Source organism: Blennius ocellaris (assembly GCF_963422515.1).
Source record: "Blennius ocellaris genome assembly, chromosome: 16".
In the NCBI taxonomy this organism is placed as follows: domain Eukaryota; kingdom Metazoa; phylum Chordata; class Actinopteri; order Blenniiformes; family Blenniidae; genus Blennius; species Blennius ocellaris.
Genome location: NC_137665.1, coordinates 23,274,993 through 23,295,089, shown reverse-complemented (window position 1 = coordinate 23,295,089; position 20,097 = coordinate 23,274,993). Strand labels below are relative to the sequence as shown.

Sequence of the window (20,097 nt, the reverse complement as noted above, 5' to 3'; positions counted from 1 at the left end):
ACTTCAAGATATGATGCCTCAGATTAAATCCAACATGGCCTTAGGAAGTTTTTCACTTCCCCATTACAAGTATTAAGTCCATCAGATGTCACATGTTGTGAATTGTCTGTATGGAAACAAGAAGGACTCCACACCAGTTTGTTGTCTTTTTTTCAGTTAAATACTCAACGGAATTCATTACATTCTGGTTTGTTTTACATTTACAATAAGCGTTTTGAAGGTGGACTCCCAATGTTGGTTATGATGCATATTTATTTGTTTATTTCTATGAGTTCAAGGAATTCATTCAAATATTCTTCAATTCTTCTGCAGGTATATTTTAACTTTTTATTCCTTTACTAAAGTATGTTTAATAAATTTTTTAATATTTATATCAAACCTTTCTTGTGTTGTTTTTCCAGGTTTTTAAGAAAAATTATAAATAAGTTACCATTAAAATTAAATATTTTTAAAAAAAGTGTAAATATTCAATGACTATGCTGAAATAATAATAATATGAATTAAATTATAGCCTTTTATATATTCTCTTCATACATTCAAAACATGTTTCCATTGGCTGATTGATGACTGATCTTGTAGCCCTGATGTGAGTGCTATTGTTTGTATGTGCAGCAGGATGCAGAATGTGGGCGAGCAGAGTCACATGGCCCTGCTGGGTCACAGTCTGGCGGCCTACATCTCCGTGCTGGACAGAGAGCGGTTGCGGAAGCTGACCACACGGATCGTGTCCGACACCACGCTGTGGCTCTGCAAACTGTTCAGGTACAACATGCTGGGAACACTCACCTGGATTTCACTCTCACCTGTCCGGGTGACACAAGGGAAACAAAACACCCCCCACACACATGACGGACATAGTGATTCGGACTAAGGCCAGCAAGAAGGACGGCACATGTTGGACATGGTGGATGCCTTGGAGGTGGGGGGGCGTATTGGACATGTGGACATGTTGGATGTGGTGGACATTTGGGATGTGTTAGACGTGTGGGACATGTAGGAAGTGTTGGACATTTGGGATGTGTTAGACGTGTGGGACATGTAGGAAGTGTTGGACATTTGGGATGTGTTAGACGTGTGGGACATGTAGGAAGTGTTGGACATGTGGGATGTGTTAGACGTGTGGGACATGTAGGAAGTGTTGGACATTTGGGATGTGTTAGATGTGTGGGACATGCAGGAAGTGTTGGACATTTGGGATGTGTTAGATGTGTGGGACATGTAGGAAGTGTTGGACATTTGGGATGTGTTAGATGTGTGGGACATGTAGGAAGTGTTGGACATTTGGGATGTGTTAGACGTGTGGGACATGTAGGAAGTGTTGGACATGTGGGATGTGTTAGACGTGTGGGACATGTAGGAAGTGTTGGACATTTGGGATGTGTTAGATGTGTGGGACATGTAGGAAGTGTTGGACATTTGGGATGTGTTAGATGTAGGAAGTGTTGGACATTTGCGATGTGTTAGACGTGTGGGACATGTAGGAAGTGTTGGACATGTGGGATGTGTTAGACGTGTGGGACATGTAGGAAGTGTTGGACATTTGGGATGTGTTAGATGTGTGGGACATGTAGGAAGTGTTGGACATTTGGGATGTGTTAGATGTAGGAAGTGTTGGACATTTGCGATGTGTTAGACGTGTGGGACATGTAGGAAGTGTTGGACATTTGGGATGTGTTAGATGTGTGGGACATGTAGGAAGTGTTGGACATTTGGGATGTGTTAGATGTAGGAAGTGTTGGACATTTGCGATGTGTTAGACGTGTGGGACATGTAGGAAGTGTTGGACATTTGGGATGTGTTAGATGTGTGGGACATGTAGGAAGTGTTGGACATTTGGGATGTGTTAGATGTAGGAAGTGTTGGACATTTGCGATGTGTTAGACGTGTGGGACATGTAGGAAGTGTTGGACATGTGGGATGTGTTAGATGTGTGGGACATGTAGGAAGTGTTGGACATGTGGGATGTGTTAGACGTGTGGGACATGTAGGAAGTGTTGGACATTTGGGATGTGTTGGACATATTGGACATGTGGACATTTGGGATGTGGTGGACATATTGGACATGTGGACATTTGGGATGTGGTGGACATTTGGGATGTGGTGGACATTTGGGATGTGTTAGACGTGTGGGACATGTAGGAAGTGTTGGACATGTGGGATGTGTTAGATGTGTGGGACATGCAGGAAGTGTTGGACATGTGGGATGTGTTAGACGTGTGGGACATGTAGGAAGTGTTGGACATGTGGGATGTGTTAGATGTGTGGGACATGCAGGAAGTGTTGGACATGTGGGATGTGTTAGACGTGTGGGACATGTAGGAAGTGTTGGACATTTGGGATGTGTTAGATGTGTGGGACATGTAGGAAGTGTTGGACATGTAGGAAGTGTTGGACATTTGGGATGTGTTAGATGTGTGGGACATGTAGGAAGTGTTGGACATGTGGACATGTTGGATGTGGTGGACATTTGGGATGTGTTAGACGTGTGGGACATGTAGGAAGTGTTGGACATTTGGGATGTGTTAGACGTGTGGGACATGTAGGAAGTGTTGGACATTTGGGATGTGTTAGACGTGTGGGACATGTAGGAAGTGTTGGACATGTGGGATGTGTTAGACGTGTGGGACATGTAGGAAGTGTTGGACATTTGGGATGTGTTAGATGTGTGGGACATGCAGGAAGTGTTGGACATTTGGGATGTGTTAGATGTGTGGGACATGTAGGAAGTGTTGGACATTTGGGATGTGTTAGATGTGTGGGACATGCAGGAAGTGTTGGACATTTGGGATGTGTTAGATGTGTGGGACATGTAGGAAGTGTTGGACATTTGGGATGTGTTAGATGTGTGGGACATGTAGGAAGTGTTGGACATTTGGGATGTGTTAGATGTAGGAAGTGTTGGACATTTGCGATGTGTTAGACGTGTGGGACATGTAGGAAGTGTTGGACATGTGGGATGTGTTAGACGTGTGGGACATGTAGGAAGTGTTGGACATTTGGGATGTGTTAGATGTGTGGGACATGTAGGAAGTGTTGGACATTTGGGATGTGTTAGATGTAGGAAGTGTTGGACATTTGCGATGTGTTAGACATGTGGGACATGTAGGAAGTGTTGGACATGTGGGATGTGTTAGATGTGTGGGACATGTAGGAAGTGTTGGACATGTGGGATGTGTTAGACGTGTGGGACATGTAGGAAGTGTTGGACATTTGGGATGTGTTGGACATATTGGACATGTGGACATTTGGGATGTGGTGGACATATTGGACATGTGGACATTTGGGATGTGGTGGACATTTGGGATGTGGTGGACATTTGGGATGTGGTGGACATTTGGGATGTGTTAGACGTGTGGGACATGTAGGAAGTGTTGGACATGTGGGATGTGTTAGATGTGTGGGACATGCAGGAAGTGTTGGACATTTGGGATGTGTTAGATGTGTGGGACATGCAGGAAGTGTTGGACATGTGGGATGTGTTAGACGTGTGGGACATGTAGGAAGTGTTGGACATGTGGGATGTGTTAGATGTGTGGGACATGCAGGAAGTGTTGGACATGTGGGATGTGTTAGACGTGTGGGACATGTAGGAAGTGTTGGACATTTGGGATGTGTTAGATGTGTGGGACATGTAGGAAGTGTTGGACATGTAGGAAGTGTTGGACATTTGGGATGTGTTAGATGTGTGGGACATGTAGGAAGTGTTGGACATGTGGACATGTTGGATGTGGTGGACATTTGGGATGTGTTAGACGTGTGGGACATGTAGGAAGTGTTGGACATGTGGGATGTGTTAGATGTGTGGGACATGTAGGAAGTGTTGGACACGGAATATGTTGGGTGTGTGACACAGGAAGTGTTGGACACGTGGGATGTGTTGGACATTTGGGATGTGTTAGATGTGTGAGACACAGGAAGTGTTGGACACGTGGGATGTGTTGGACATATTGGACATGTGGATAATTTGGGACGTGTTCTTCAGGTACGAGAACGCCTCGGCATGCTTCCATGAGGACGACCGGGACGGCTTGGTCAAAGTGTGCCGCCTGGTCATCAATGCCCGCTACGAAGAATACGCCTGTGAGGGCTACACAGTCCTGAGCTCCAGACAGCCCGTCGTCTACCAGAGCGCCTCCTGCAGGCCGGGGTTGGGACAGCACCTTTGCAGCCAGGTGGGAAGGAAAGTTCCTAGAGTAACTTTACTCCAACAATTGTACTTTTCAGTGAATGTGTGCTCATCACAAGATAAGATAAGATAAGATCGCCTTTATTAATCTCACAGTGGAGAAGTTTACTTATTGCATACAGCTCTTGAGGACACATGATGAAAGGAGAGGAATGTGCAAACTGTTAGTAGAAAGGGCAAGGAAAGTGCACACAGTTAGTGGAATAGAGGTATCTTATATACAATTTTACAAATTAAGTGACTTAGATAAAGTGTCCTAGGTGCAGGGTTGTTGCACATACTGTCACTGTTACTACACAGTCCTGTTGTCCAGTCTGACAGCAGTGGGGATGAAGGACTTGCTCCGTCCTACACTGAGGGTGTCTCAGTCTGCCACTGAGAGCTCCTCAGCTCCTCTACAGTCCCGTGCAGTGGGTGGGTGGTGTTGTCCATGATGGAGGTGGCCTTAACCACCACCCTCCTGTCACTTACCTCCTTCACAGAGTCCAGGGGCCAGGGGCCCAGGACGGAGCTGGCCCTCCTGACCAGCTTGTCCAGTCTGTTCTTGTCCCGCTCTGTGCTGCCCGGGGCCCAGGGGCCAGGGGCCCGGGGCCCGGGGCCCAGCACACGGCAGCGTAGTGGAGAGCAGAGGCCACCACAGAGTCATAAAAAGTCCTGAGCAGAGGCCTGCTCACTCCGAAGGACCTCAGTCTCCTCAGAAGGTGGAGGTCACTTTGGCCCTTCTTGTACAGGGCGTCGGTGTTGTGGGACCAGTCCAGTTTATTGTTGAGGTGAACACCCAGGTACTTGAAACTGTCCACCTCCTCAATGTCCTCCCCCTGGATGTTCACCGGTGTGTGTGGTGGTCTCTTCCTCCTGAAGTCCATCACCATCTCCTTCGTCTTACTGGTGTTCAATCAGAGATTGTCCCTTCATGACATCATTCATCTCCCACAGGAAGCTGAGCTCTGCCCTTAAAAATGTTCCTTTCCTCAAATGTCACTGGAGATGGAGTAGATGTGGAGAGGTCATTAGCTTTGAATGTCCAGACACAGGAACAGCATGTTCTCATGAGAGGGACTTGTAGGGGCCGTCCACACGAGAATGCCGGTTCACGTAAGCGAGCTGTTTTTGTCCGATCATCCACATGAGGCTGCATTTTAGAAGCTTGAAAACTTACTTTATTTTTAACAAGGGTCCACATGGAAATTCTAAATCCCCGGCTTAGCTGTGAGGTGTGGACAGCAAAGACGATCTGTGGAAAAAGGATGATGTCATCACCTCCCTCTCCTCCCCACCGTGGTCTGTGATGTCATGTAATAACCACAACAATCACGGACTACATGCTATCAAGCTGCTGACGCTCCCGGCAGGAGAAGGGCCATACACATATATAACTCAGAATCATATAGAAGTCTCTGAGCAGGAATCGACTTCTAAACTCTCTTTTTCTGTATTTCTGTTGTATTTGGTGAGTCCCCGCGCCCCTAAAGGCCTGACATATGTACTACATGCCCTGAAGCCTCGTGTTGAGCCATGTTCATAGTGACGTGTGTTTTTCCAGAACCTCTGGGAGAAAAGAGATCATCTTTGCTCGCGTGGATGTGGCCTTAGATTGGCTGAAATTCAGGACCAAAGCTGGATTTGGGGAAATATACTTTGAATGCAATGTTGTTGGACCTCTGTATGTGAAATAGTTGAACAACTGTATAGTATGGGAGCTTTAAGCCGCGGTTCCACCGCACTTTCTGTGCCGGGGTGTCGCGGGGCGGGTTTTCGCTTGGCCCCACTGAAAAAGTTGTGGATAGTACGGAAAGAAAGTGCAACCAACTGGTATGATTTTCTGCTACCCTCCGTTGAGGTACCTAGCACTGAGGAATGGGTCTGTGAGGAGGAGCGACAACACAGCCGTCTGCTGATTGGTCGTGACAATCGCCACTCTCGACTTGCCCACAATATTTATTAAATTTTTTAAATGTATTTTATAACACTGTATTAATCCCCGAAGGGAAGGTCTGAGGGTTTTCGGTCAGGACGTAAACGTTCAAGTGTTGTGTCTTGCGTACTCTTGAGTTCGTTTATCATCTCAGTCTGAGCGTTCAAAGCTCGGCCCAGTCCTTCAGTGACGATAGGCAGTCTTCCCAATGCAGCTGCTAGCGTCTTCTCAACCTTACAATAGATCAGAAAGCCGCCAGCCCCAATCAGCAGCATACCTGCTATCATGAATCCCAATATGTAGAGGTCCTCCACATCCTTGATGGAAAGAATGGCCAAACACAAGGACCTCCAGGAACCCCAGGAACCTCCAGGAACCCCAGGAATCCAGCATGTATCCGGCTGCAAACGTCCCATCGGGACATGCAGGCTCTCCCTTGCCCGATTGTCGAGTCGTAAAAATTGAGTCGATTGCATTGAGAGACCAGTTGATCAATTCCATGGTTCCGGTTTGGTTCGGATGGGGGTCTGAAGAGATTCTCTTGATAGATTCTGACATGAGACAGTACAATACAGGAGCAGCAAGCAGGGCAGATGGGGGAGGAGAGGAGAGAAGAGGAAAGTGTTCGCCTTTGTTGAGTGCCGGAAGAAGAAGTTTGTTTTGTTCATCGGCAGTAAACTCTCTGTTGTCGTTTACTTATAGCGCTTTGCGCTCAACGGTTAACAGTTAACAAAACTGTTAACTGGGTTTATTGAAACGTTGGCGCGTGACATGGCATCGCAGTCTTTTAACGAGACACAGGCGGAGGAAATTCAACCTCTGCTGGACTCTGCTGGACGTTTAACTTGAGTCTCAGAGAACGACTTGGATGGCCGCTGGCCACTTCCGTGTTCCGTCATTCACAACCCTACATTGAATTACTTTTTCAGAGATTTATTTGTTGGGAAAATATGAACATTACAAGCAAACCCACAATCAGTATGAACATTTTGTGGTGTGTTTCAAACAAGCATCAAAACATAAACAACTATGAAAAAAAAATAGAAAGAAAGTCTATTCATTTGTAATATATAATTATGTCAATTGCTGTTATAATTGTTGGTAATATTAACAACAACAAAAAAGAATCAAATATAATAAAGATTAGAATGAGAAACAAACAAACAAACAAAAAGAGGAAATAAACTAATCTTCCATATCCCACCCCCCCCCCAATATGGCTCTCTATTTTCTTTCATTTATCTTGGCCACACATTCACATTTGGGTTTATACGAGTTGTTAAATTTGTGTTGGTCGAGGATGAGTTGCGCTGTTACGGCAATTCTGCTCTAAGGACGGCAAAACATCTAAGAAGGGACCCCAGATTTCATTGAAGGTTTCAGGTTTTCTCCGTACATTCTGTTTTTTCAGGAGTGCAGCAGGACACAGTTCATTTACCCAGTGTCTCGGAGACGGTGGCTCTTCAGAGGTCCAGTGAGATTAAATACATGTCTTTGCTGCAGTGCTTGCAAGTAGGATAAAATATTATTTGCAGTGGGATGTATTATCAGGGCTCATGTCCCTCAATATCCAAAGTTTTGCGTTCTGCTCTACTTTGTTTCCTAATATCTGTGTAGTCAATGTTACAGTACACATCCAAAACGGCTCTGACAGTCATTCCAGAGCATGTGAAAGAGATCGCCTTCAGGCATTTTGCATCGCTGACACAGGAGATATGCTGCTGTTCATTCTATTTAACCTATGTGGTGTATAATATGTTCTCTGCAGTATGTTCAATTGAGTTTGTCTGTGTTTTGTGGAGATTAATACAGTCTGTGATTGCTCCAAGAGATGTTGCCAAGCCTCTCATCATAGACATGGTCTTGGTCTTTTTCCCATTTACTTGTGGTGGGTGTTATGTTGTAGCCAGGAAATTTGCCATTAAGAATGTGGAAATTATATGCAAATCAGAGACTGTTTTAATGTTTTTGTTGTTCCGCCTTTGTCATTTTCCGTCAGCAATATGACTTGAGATATGTGGGCTACCCCACACGGGAGTCCTCTTGAGGAATGAAATGTCAAAATCTAAGAGTGAGTGAGATTCTTGCCATGCTCCAAATGTGGAGAGTATTCTCGGGTCATCTATGAGAGTGGCCACTTTTTTCTTAGTACCTAAAAATGGGATCATTTTTGCCGTGCTTTCTGTGGTGAGACCTCGCCACAGAGTTGGTCCCGGGTGTGCTTTGCAATACCGTAACCTCCCGCTCTGCCCCGGTCCGCCACGTACTGCGGTGGAACAGCGGCTGTAGGGTCACTGTATGTCACGCCTCCAATAATAGAACTATTATCATGTTTTAATATACATCTTTATTATCTCCATTATCAACATGAATCTTGAAAAGTGTAGGTGAACTCGGTGACTGTGTCATGGCTCAGCATCACTGCTTTCACCACTTTGGCTGAAGTGAAGCGTATTAGTCAACCAGTGGTGACTTCGTCATGATGCTCTGTAACCTGTACTTCCAGCTGGGCCTGCCTCTCTCCAGTCTGTGCACGGTGCCATGCAACACTGTGTTTGGATCCCAACACCAGATGGTAGGACCACACGTTCTGAAGCACAGTGAGCTTGTCAGGTCCAACCAAGGTGACTCAGACTGAGATCCTGTTTCAGGACGTGGCCCTGTTGGAGAAGCTGATTAAAGAGGATGTGGAGGCTGGGAAGCTTCCTCTGCTGCTCATCGCTAACGCCGGTGAGTGAATACAGGTCACGTCTGCACGTGTTGGAGGACGTCGTGAATATCTACCTCTCTCTTGCAGGTACACCAGGAGCTGGACACACCGACAAGCTGGGCCGTCTGAGGGAGCTGTGTGATCAGCACAGCCTGTGGCTTCATGTGGAGGGGTGAGTCACCTCTGACCCCCTGCTCCCTCTTCAAAATGCAAACAAGTACCATGTTCTCTGGACTGTGAGTCCTGAGTTAGTCTCTTCAGCACGGTGGAGGGATTTCTTACCTCATAAGGATCACTAGGTACCATTTATGTTGTGGTTGGCTATCGATAATGATGAATAATGATCAAAGATGGTTATTAATTATGTTATTGAACATGTAATCTGTTCTGTATCAGAACCTCGGAGCTCCACCTGTCTAAACAGGAAATGATAGCCAATTCAGTTCTATCAGTCTCATAAGATATACTAAACAGTTCATCAGGAATTTGCATTAATAGTTCAATTAATTACAATTACCAGATTTAACAGTAAAGATTTGAAAGATTTTGGAGTTCTTGACACAGAAGAGGTCGACATTTCATTCACCTTTGTGCTCATTAATAATAGAGATATGAGAGAGAGAAAAAAATCTATATTATTAATCCTTCAGATTGAAGAGTATAAAGAGATACACCTTCCCTGAGTTTCATTGCGATACCTTGATTATTAAAGAAACTAAAGTACTTTTGTGTAAAAACCTATGCTGGTGGAATTCATACATTACCCAAGCTTGTACATTTCCATTAAACTTGGAACGAGTAAAAATGTGTCCAGGCAAGAACACAAGATGAACACAAGATAAACTAGAAATATGTATTGACATGCAAATCAGGATAGTCTCTAACTTATAATTGCATAGAAACATTAATATACCAATGAAAATATGAACTTAAGTTTTCTTGGAGAGAAAGAAAAAGAAAAAAGAAAAAGAGAGACTTCGTACATGTATAAAATAAATAACGTTTCCGGAATTAGACTCACTCTGTATCACAGAATAAGCAAGTCAGGCACTCGTACACATTTTAAATCTCAGGGGCACCTGGAATTATGCTCATCTCCACATATGCCATGGCTTTGCTCGGATCCGTAAACTCCACGGCTTCTCCTTTGTCAGTGATTTTGAGGCAGGCTGGAAACATTCTTCCAATGGACTCTTGGGAACACTCCGCTGGGGGTGGGGTCTTCTCACCTGGACTCTTGGGAACACTCCACTGGGGGTGGGGTCTTCTCACCTGGACTCTTGGGAACACTCCGCTGGGGGTGGGGTCTTCTCACCTGGACTCTTGGGAACACTCCGCTGGGGGTGGGGTCTTCTCACCTGGACTCTTGGGAACACTCCGCTGGGGGTGGGGTCTTCTCACCTGGACTCTTGGGAACACTCCGCTGGGGGTGGGGTCTTCTCACCTGGACTCTTGGGAACACTCCGCTGGGGGTGGGGTCTTCTCACCTGGACTCTTGGGAACACTCCGCTGGGGGTGGGGTCTTCTCACCTGGACTCTTGGGAACACTCCGCTGGGGGTGGGGTCTTCTCACCTGGACTCTTGGGAACACTCCGCTGGGGGTGGGGTCTTCTCACCTGGACTCTTGGGAACACTCCACTGGGGGTGGGGTCTTCTCACCTGGACTCTTGGGAACACTCTGCTGGGGGTGGGGTCTTCTTCTTGGGAACACTCCGCTGGGGGTGGGGTCTTCTCACCTGGACTCTTGGGAACACTCCGCTGGGGGTGGGGTCTTCTCACCTGGACTCTTGGGAACACTCCGCTGGGGGTGGGGTCTTCTCACCTGGACTCTTGGGAACACTCTGCTGGGGGTGTGGTCTGCTCACCTGGACTCTTGGGAACACTCTGCTGGGGGTGGGGTCTTCTCACCTGGACTCTTGGGAACACTCTGCTGGGGGTGGGGTCTTCTCACCTGGACTCTTGGGAACACTGCGCTGGGGGTGGGGTCTTCTCACCTGGACTCTTGGGAACACTGCGCTGGGGGTGGGGTCTTCTCACCTGGACTCTTGGGAACACTCCGGTCCAAGGAGTTGCTGTGCCTCGTGCTGGCCGGGCCAGTAATCTTATATTTCCACAAATTCATCGCCATTTGTCCGTCCCCACTGAGGAAGCCTTCTTTGGAGTTATATTAACAAAGTTGTAGTTGCTGTATACACATAAATACTCATTATATATGGCTTTTAGTAGGGTTCGACGGGAGGTCAAGCCAGGACCCCCGAACAATTGAGTTTTGGTTTGAGCTCTCGGTCATTCTTCCAGGCCGTGGTCACTGTTTTCGTGTATCTAGGTGGCGCTAGAGAGACATTTTAGCACTTTACATTGCCTGAATTTATTCGGCAGCCTTGATGAGCGTGCCAAATTTGATCAATAATTTTGCGTGTTTAGAGGGTCAGATTTGGCCTCAAAGCCACAGCACGAGTCGAAAAAGGAAAAAAAAAGCAAACATTCCAAATACAATGGGGTCCTGGCCTCCAGGCCTCTCTGCTCGGTCCCCAAACACAATAGCGTCCTGGCCTTTTGGGCTTGGCCCTAATGAGTATCTCTGCTGTGTGTCAGGGTGAAGTGTCGACTCAAATGCTTGATACAACTGGTTGTGAGAGATTGGCTTTTATTTAGACAATCGGGGAAAAAGGGAGGTGGAAAAAACGCTGAAGCTAATCCATAGTCGTGTAGGCAAGGGTCACAAATCTTGAAGGTCAGAGGAGGGCTGGACAGGAATCTTGGTCGGGCGGAAACAGGATTGAAAAACACCTTAAGACAAGAAACCGAGTAAAAGGCTGGAGCGACTGGTGAAACGACACAGACAAACTGGCAACAAGACACAGAACAGAAGGCCAACTTAAAGAGCAGTCACCAGGTGAAACAATCACACAATCAGGCCCAGGTGAAATACATCAGGGCAGGAAGCAGCATCACTCATGAGGAGGGGAAGTCAAGGAGCCTGAAATGAGAGACGGCATGAAAGTACAAAATAAAGCAGGAACCAGACAAGACAGAAATGTACACTGACACTGTGTGTATTCTAATGTGGTGTTTTCTTCTTTAGTGTCAACCTGGCAACACTAGCCCTGGGTCAGGTCAACGCCGCCGTCATGGTAACGCCATCCTCACCTATCTCTTTTATGAAACACAGTCAAACAAACACGGTCACCTCACTCAGCATTTGGCCAAGACTGAGGAACGCTGGCACCCTCCACTGATCTCCCATAACGTTAAGACCACCTGTACCTTGTGTGACCCATGGGGGCGCCTGCTCCACTACTGTACCTCCACAGTTCCAGCTTGTTCAGCATGCACATCCCACAGATGCTTGATTTGATTAGGACCTGGTAATCTAATGGCCTCCGTAGGACAAAGTAGGGTCCTACTATATGTTCTTCATACATTTCTGCTTTGTTGCATATGAACTGTCCTTCTGAAAAAGTAGTGCTTCTCTGAAAACAACAACAACAACGTGACTTTAGTGTGCGATTCAGGATGTTTTTTTATTTCAGGTCAGTCAATCTAGTTACTGTTGATGTCACATTGATGACTTTGTGATAAACTGTATTATGCAGCTTTACTCATCAACAGCCTTGAATTAACCTCAGAAATGACAACAGATGACAATAACCAAAGTTCCTCAAAGCATCACAAAGCTTCCTGCAACCTTCCATTTTCCCAGATTGCCTCCTGGTTTTATGTATTTCCCGTCCACACGTGCTTCTCTGTTGGGTCAAGGTGAAAATGCCACCCTTCACTCCCCACTAGCAGCAGTGAGCTTTGGCCAGTCAGGCCAAAGCTCACTGCTTTTTTGATTTTTTTGTTTTTTTGACTTTTTTATTGGAATTAGTTTAACAGTTTACAATTTAAAAAAAGGGGGGGGGGAACACTTTTTGTTATTTTACGTTAAATCCCTTCTTCCCGCCCACCCTTGTATACCACCCACAGGAGAGCAATTATCAGTGTACAACGATCAAGAACATATCAATGATACAAAGTACATTTAAATAATACACGAAAAACAAAACAAAAAAAGGAGGGGGGGCCTCAGTCATTAGCATCAGACAGAGAGTCTATAGAATTTCGGAGAGGTCTCCAAGTGTTTTCAAATGACTTCAGTGATCCCTTAAGCGAGAATCTTAGTTTCTCCAGTCTACTTGACGGTAAAAGCTCTTGGGATTGGGGGGGGGGGGGGGGTGTTTCCAGTTAACTAGATTGAGTCGCCTGGGGCAAGGCTAGTTTGCACAGTTTTGGCGGCCCTTGGCTGTAAGGGGTGGACCACTCTTGGTTTTGACTGACCTCTGCACACTGAACTTCAGGAGAGGCTTTCACTCTTACACTTGTGTTTGCATCCGCTTCCAACACAGAATGTGCACTTGCTGCCTCCTATGGTGGTCACAATGTTCTGGCTGATCAGTGTTTTTCTTCATGTGTGTAACGGGTCCTCAGTCTAAAGTAAACAAAACTGTTGATGTGTTCTTATTCTAAACTTTCCTGCCTGTACTGGACCATTGATATTGCCTCCCTCACTGTGTGTGTGTGTGTGTGTGTGTCTCTCTCTCTCTCTCTCTCTCTCTCTCTCTCTCTCTCTCTCTCTCTCTCTGTCTCTGTCTCTGTCTCTGTCTCTGTCTCTCTCTCTGTCTCTGTCTCTGTCTCTGTCTCTGTCTCTGTCTCTCTCTCTCTCTCTCTCTGTCTCTGTCTCTCTGTCTCTCTGTCTCTGTCTCTCTGTCTCTGTCTCTGTCTCTCTGTCTCTGTCTCCCTCTCTCTCTCTCTCTCTCTGTCTCCCTCTCTCTCTCTGTCTCTGTCTCTCTCCCTCTCTCTCTCTCTCTCTGTCTCTCTCCCTCTCCCTCCCAGGCTGCGTCCCGTAGTGACAGCCTGACACTGACTCCAGGTCAGTGGTTGGGACTCCCTGCTGTAACTGCTGTCACTCTGTACCGACACGAGGATCCGGCTCTGGTCAGTGAGCTCACTTTACTTCCTGCTCCTATTGTTGTGTTTGCAGGAGGACTTTGGCTTCTCTCTTACAAGCTCATTCTGTCATATTTCAGCTCAAACTGACAATAAACAGAGACACACATCAGAAGCCGCAGACTGTTAAACTGAAAAACTCAATGTGTTTTTAATTCTATGTATTGTTTTTGATTGGCATTTCCAGTTGTCATTAAATGTGTTTTAAGGAGTTTTCTGGGCAGTATTGAGGGAATTTGATGTGAAACTAAATCAGCTTTGGCATCATTTGGCATCATTTGGCCAGAAATCAGAATAAAAGTGAACAAATTAACCCACCAGTACAAATTACAACCAGTTTATTATATTTTTTTCCTGTCATGACATGAGGTCTTTAATTGTTTGTCAGATTGAAGTAATGACTCTTTTGTGTGTTAGGTAACACAACAAGACACACACACGTACACACACACACACAGTATAAAGGAGAGCTAGGGAAAGAGAGAAAGAGGAGAAATTGATATTTTACCTGCAAGTCTTTCCTCCAGCTTTAGTAGTTTGGTGGATCTGGTGTGGTTTTTATTAAACGTGATGGTTTTCTGATTGGAACCGAGCACAGACTGGCACAAGCTGGTTACATCAATTACACATTGCTTTTCAGCAATTTTTATAAAAGATCTGTGGAGGCCAATCCTCTATGGAAGCAAATGTGGCTCGAAAATCCTTTTGAAATGTATTAACAGAAATACTTTTTCATTTTCATATTAAGCTGCTTTTTTTGACCTATAAATAAAAATTGATGATCAATCGTCCAAACTGCATTTTCATTTTCTTATACAACGCTGCTCATTCTGTGACTTTCTGAAAATGAAAAAGAAACTGATGATGAGGATTTCATTTTCAAAAGTACGGAAGAGTATTAGGGCCACTGAAGGAAAAAAAAGTCAAAAATCAAAGTCGAGATGTTTTTCTTTCACGGAGAAAAAAAAAGTTCTTTTGACAAAGTCCCTCCGTCCACAGGCCAGTGCACGTGACTGCTTCAGAATGCAAGGTGGAGGAAATGTCCACCTCTTCTGTGTCAAGAACTCCAAAATCCTTCAAGCTTTACTGTTAATTCTGGTAATTGTAATTAATTGAACTATTAATTCAAATTCCTGATGAACTGTTTAGTATATCTTATGAGACTGATAGAACTGAACTGACTATCATTTCCTGTTAAGACAGGTGGAGCTCCGAGGTTCTGATACACATCAGATTAAATTCAATAACATTATTAATAACTATCTTTGATAATTATTCATCCTTATCGATAGCCAACCACAACATAAATGGGTCCTAGTGATCCTTATGAGGTAGGAAATCCCTACACAGCCTTGCATAAGAAAATTAAAATGCAGTTTGGATGATTGATCATTCATTTTTATTTATGATTGAAAATGAAAAGTATTTCTGTTGTTATATTTCAAATAGATTTTTGAGCCACATTCGCTTCCATAGTCCTCGGCATGGGTGGTGGCTTGTTCCTGAGGTGTGCCCGTACAAACAGTCCAGCTCCAAGTTACAACCTGACAGCAGGAGACCTTTGTTTTGGGTTTATTGGGATTTGTTGACATCTTATCTGGATTTTCTGTATTCTGTCTCTTTCTGGGTCTCGTGTGTCTGTGTGTTTGTCTGTGGGGGGGTGGGGTGGGGGGGTCAGTCTCTGGCAGCAGGTTTAACCTCCAGCCAGCTGGTGGAGAAGCTGCGTGCGCTGCCTCTCTGGCTCTCCCTGCAGAACCTCGGTCACAACGGAATCGTCCAGAAGATCACACATGCCACCACACTGGTGAGCACCCATTAACACACACACACACACACACACACACACACACACTTAAATCCTTTAAAATGAGAAGAAAACAAGCTTAAACTTATTTACTCCAAGTTCATTAAATACCTGCAGTAAGATTTGTCCGTCCCAGATGGTGCTGTGTGTCCGTGCGTGATGCACTTTTAACTTCATTGTGTACTTGTGTGGACTGGAGGACAGGATGTGGGGATCTGATCGCAGACTGAACACTTTGCCTTCTGTCAGGAGGTTGAACTCTTACTCAAACACTTTATTTATTTATCTGCTGCTCAAGCTCCAGTAGAAATAGATTAGGTAATATGTATGTATGGTTTTATATATATATATATATATATATATATATATATATATATATATATATATATATATATATATATATATATATATATATATATATATATATATATATATATATATACACACATACATACATACACATACATACATACACATACATACACATACATACATACATACATACATACATATTCATGGGGTGATCGTGGCTCAGTGTTGTCCAGCATCCCCGCTTAGACCATCCCCGCTTAGACCATCCCCACTTAGACCATCCCCGCTTAGACCATCCCCACTTAGACCATCCCCACTTAGACCATCCCCACTTAGACACCCCCACTTAGACCATCCCCACTTAGACCATCCCCACTTAGACCATCCCCACTTAGACCATCCCCGCTTAGACCATCCCCGCTTAGACCATCCCCGCTTAGACCATCCCCACTTAGACCATCCCCCCTTAGACCATCCCCGCTTAGACCATCCCCGCTTAGACCATCCCCACTTAGACCATCCCCACTGAGACCATCCCCACTTAGACCATCCCCCCTTAGACCATCCCCCCTTAGACCATCCCCCCTTAGACCATCCCCACTTAGACCATCCCCACTTAGACCATCCCCAGATAAGCGGAAGACGAGGGACAGTTTTACCTAAAGTAAACTAAAGGTTATATGTATATATGTGTATATGTGACCCTTTCTCCGTCTTTCCTCCAGAGCCAGCAGCTCCTGCAGAAGTTAAAATTTCTGGTGTCAATCAAAACCTCGGTAGGTCATCTCTTTATTTTCTGCACATGATAACCTCAGTATGGGCAAAAAAATGAATAGCCAATACTGCTCAGTGATCAAGGCTGTTCTTTCAGAAACATTTACTGTTCGCAGTCTGTGTATCACAAACAAAACATCTGGATTGTCAAAACTAATTTTAGTCTCGGAGCCATGTACAAAACAGCTTAATAACCCTTTGATGCAAGTTAAGAGATAACCATTTTTTCCTGTTGTTAATGCATAAATGGATCTGTTATGTTCAGGAAAAGTTTACATTTTGATAGGATCTTGGTAGGAATTTCAACATTTTAACATGTGGTGCATATTTTAAAAAAGCAAAACCTAAAGGTGTGTTTTGTCATAGTTGGACGCCTTCAGGATTCCTGCATTTAAAATCACCCTCACAACATTTAGATTTGATGCTGTGTCAGCTCAGATCTCCACGTTATGTAATGTCAGAAAGAGACAACCACCAATAGATTAATTACAAACAACATTTTCTTTCAATAAAAAAAAATGACAGAATCTTTAATTTTTTTTGTCTTTGTTCCACTCTGTCGTGTCGTCCTGCGGACCAGATTGGCCCCTGTGTTCGGACCTGATGTTTGACAGCCCGACACTAATGATAACACATGTAATGATCTGCAAGTTCAGTTTGACAGTGATGACATGAAAATGTTGAAATCTGCAAGAAGAGACAAAGCCAAACAAGTTGATTCTTTAAGATGAAAAACTCTGATCTTCCACTGAGGACAGTGTTCTGGTGTCCCAACTTATTTCAAATGTGGCACTTTCATCAAGTTCTGTAGCGGGAGATTTTACATTTTTTTATTTTTACAAACAATGTTTTATATATGCAATTTTCAGTGAGCGAAGTGTTTAATGGCTCAATATGATTTATTTTGATTTTTACACAACATGCCAACATTTCTGAATAGTGAGGAGACATTTGTATAACTTGTTCTTATTTCTATATAAAGTATTCCCACATATGAAGTCATTTCATTCGGATGGTTTCCCGTCGGAGTCGTTACCAGAAGCTCCTCACTGTAGCTGAATTACATTCTGTGCGTCTGTGCGTCTGTCTGTGTGTCTGTCTGTCTGTCTGTCTGTGTGTCTGTCTGTCTGTCTGTCTGTCTGTCTGTCTGTCTGTCTGTCTGTCTGTCTGTCTGTCTGTCTGCCTGTCTGCCTGTCTGTCTGTCTGTCTGCCTGTCTGCCTGTCTGTCTGTCTGTCTGTCTGTCTGTCTGTCTGTCTGTCTGTCTGTCTGTCTGTCTGTCTGTCTGTCTGTCTGTCTGTCTGTCTGTCTGTCTGTCTGTCTGTCTGTCTGCCTGCCTGTCTGTCTGTCTGGCATAAAGAAACCACCGTTTTTGTTTGTAGGATGTGCTCGAGGCAGAGATCTCTCTCGTGGAGGCTTTGAAGATGGTAACGCCATTGTTCTGTGGTTTCTAACAATCACAGATAGACACTTTTCTTAAAGGCTTGTTCACTGGGATTCAAACGTCCTTGTACATTCCAGCCACTGTAATGCAGTGAACAATCATGGTGTGGGGATCGGGTGCTGAAGGTGTGGCTGCTGCAGTCTTTGGTCCTGCTGTGTTTCCCAGGTTTTCGTGGATCTCTTAGTGTTTGTGTGAAAAACTCTGTTCAGGCTGCACATGTGCTTCTAAGCCGTGTTGCCACCGCACAAAAAGTGCAGGAATGGAGCGGTACGGCAAAGCGTAACCGGAGCCAAATCCGGTGCCAGTTTCCACTGCAGAAAGGAGCTTAAAAAGTAGGCGGGGCTTAGAGCTGCCCGACCGCCGGCAGTGCGGACGCCGAGCTTCCTGTTCAAACGCCACGCAGCGGCACTGACCGCGATTGAACAGAACGCTGACCGCCGCTGCATCGCGTTTGAACAGAAACCTCAGACGCGATGCAAAGACCCGGCGCGGGGCGCAACCCTGGCGCACCCCCAGTGCGGCGCACTGACGCTATGCTGCAAACAGGAAGCTCCAACGTGATGCAAAGTCCTGAGCCCCGGTCTCCCCCTGCCTCACATCTGCTCTTTCACAACCAACACGAAAGTAGAGCAGAAAAGAAAAAAAACAAACAACCAGAGCAAAGCTGACCACTCTGACAGCAGAGGATTCATCCAGCCCACACATTAAAATATTGAGGGCGTGTAGTAAATCACCGAACAATCAGCTCCTCAAACTCAGACCCGTTCCGTGGTCCTGGTACCCCGACGGAGGGCAGCGGAACAGCAACCACCTTTGGAGCGGTTGTTTCCGGAAAATCCCAAATTCTTGCGGTGGAAACCGGAAACGTAGCGGACTATACCGGTCCATTCCAGCACTTTTTGCGTGATGGAAACGGGGCTTTATTCTGATCGCCACATGCAAAACTGACTAACGTGCAATAAATTGTGTTTCCATACATTGTGCGTTCATTCTGACCAATCAAATGAAAGCTGACTGCGCAAATGTCCCGCCCTCAGGTAGATGTGAGTGTGTGTGGAGAGTGCCGTCACCATTATGATAATGGAAGAGACAACAGAGGAAAATGTGGACCAAGAGGAGCTCATGCATAACCTCTCAGGTCGAGTTTACGACAAGTTGAAGACAAAACTGAACTTTTGTTATTTGTTTCAGCCAGTATAGTGCCGCATTTTCAATATGCTCCTCTGTCACTCTGAAGGAAGACAACAAACCTTTGTTGCTTTGTTTGAAAATGGTGAATTTTTATTATTTTAATCCCGAACATTTTACTTTTTCAATATGTCCATTTTTGTCAATGAAAGACGCTTCATTTATCAAATAGGATACAAATATGATACAAAGTCTTCCTTCCCCCGAATGTACTCAGGGGAAGCGGGTCCTCATCCAAGATGGCAGACATGTGTTCCAGAAGTCATTGAGTGTCTGCTTGTGATGTGAGCCTGATGTAGTGTAGCCCTGGCCTCTGAGCACAGCTGGAGTTATAGCCAGTGTGGGTTCCCTTGGTTCCAGGGCGTGGTGGCTTCCATCCCACCCATCTCCGGGGCTTCTCTGCGAGACGTTCTGGGCTCTCTCATGCTCTCTATTGTAGGTAGGACCAAGCCTCTGCCTGTCACCCTCCCTTCCTCACCACCCCTCCCACTTTTTTCTTTTCCTTTCTGTTTCTGCCATTTTCCTTCACCGACATCAGCTCAGCTGTATTAGGGCCGCCATTGGCTGACAGACTGTTCACTTCTCCCCGATTGTCTCGGATGGGGATCACTCAGGCATGTTTGAGGTACTTCAAGGAATGCCTCTCGTCACTCATTCTGTTCTGTTGCCTTTGCAAGAAACACAAGTGTCATGAATAATTAAGAGATGTGTACTTGATTGGGATTGCAATTGTTTCTTTTGTTTGGACAATCAGATATCCATACAGTTCATCAATGA

At 45.2% G+C, this 20,097-nt stretch overlaps 1 protein-coding gene across 2 annotated transcripts in view; it reads left to right on the top strand.

The window, feature by feature from the left end:
- The window catches only part of pdxdc1 (pyridoxal-dependent decarboxylase domain containing 1), a 45,384-nt gene that overhangs the window by 11,399 nt on the left and 13,888 nt on the right, over positions 1 to 20,097 (top strand). For both annotated transcript variants that reach the window (XM_080511752.1, XM_080511751.1), the window contains exons 5-13: positions 613 to 762; positions 3,983 to 4,172; positions 8,608 to 8,676; positions 8,753 to 8,831; positions 8,899 to 8,983; positions 11,897 to 11,945; positions 13,687 to 13,788; positions 15,479 to 15,604; positions 16,642 to 16,692. In XM_080511752.1, the coding sequence (XP_080367878.1) occupies positions 613 to 762; positions 3,983 to 4,172; positions 8,608 to 8,676; positions 8,753 to 8,831; positions 8,899 to 8,983; positions 11,897 to 11,945; positions 13,687 to 13,788; positions 15,479 to 15,604; positions 16,642 to 16,692 (901 nt within the window). The remainder of the gene's footprint in view (positions 1 to 612; positions 763 to 3,982; positions 4,173 to 8,607; positions 8,677 to 8,752; positions 8,832 to 8,898; positions 8,984 to 11,896; positions 11,946 to 13,686; positions 13,789 to 15,478; positions 15,605 to 16,641; positions 16,693 to 20,097) is intronic.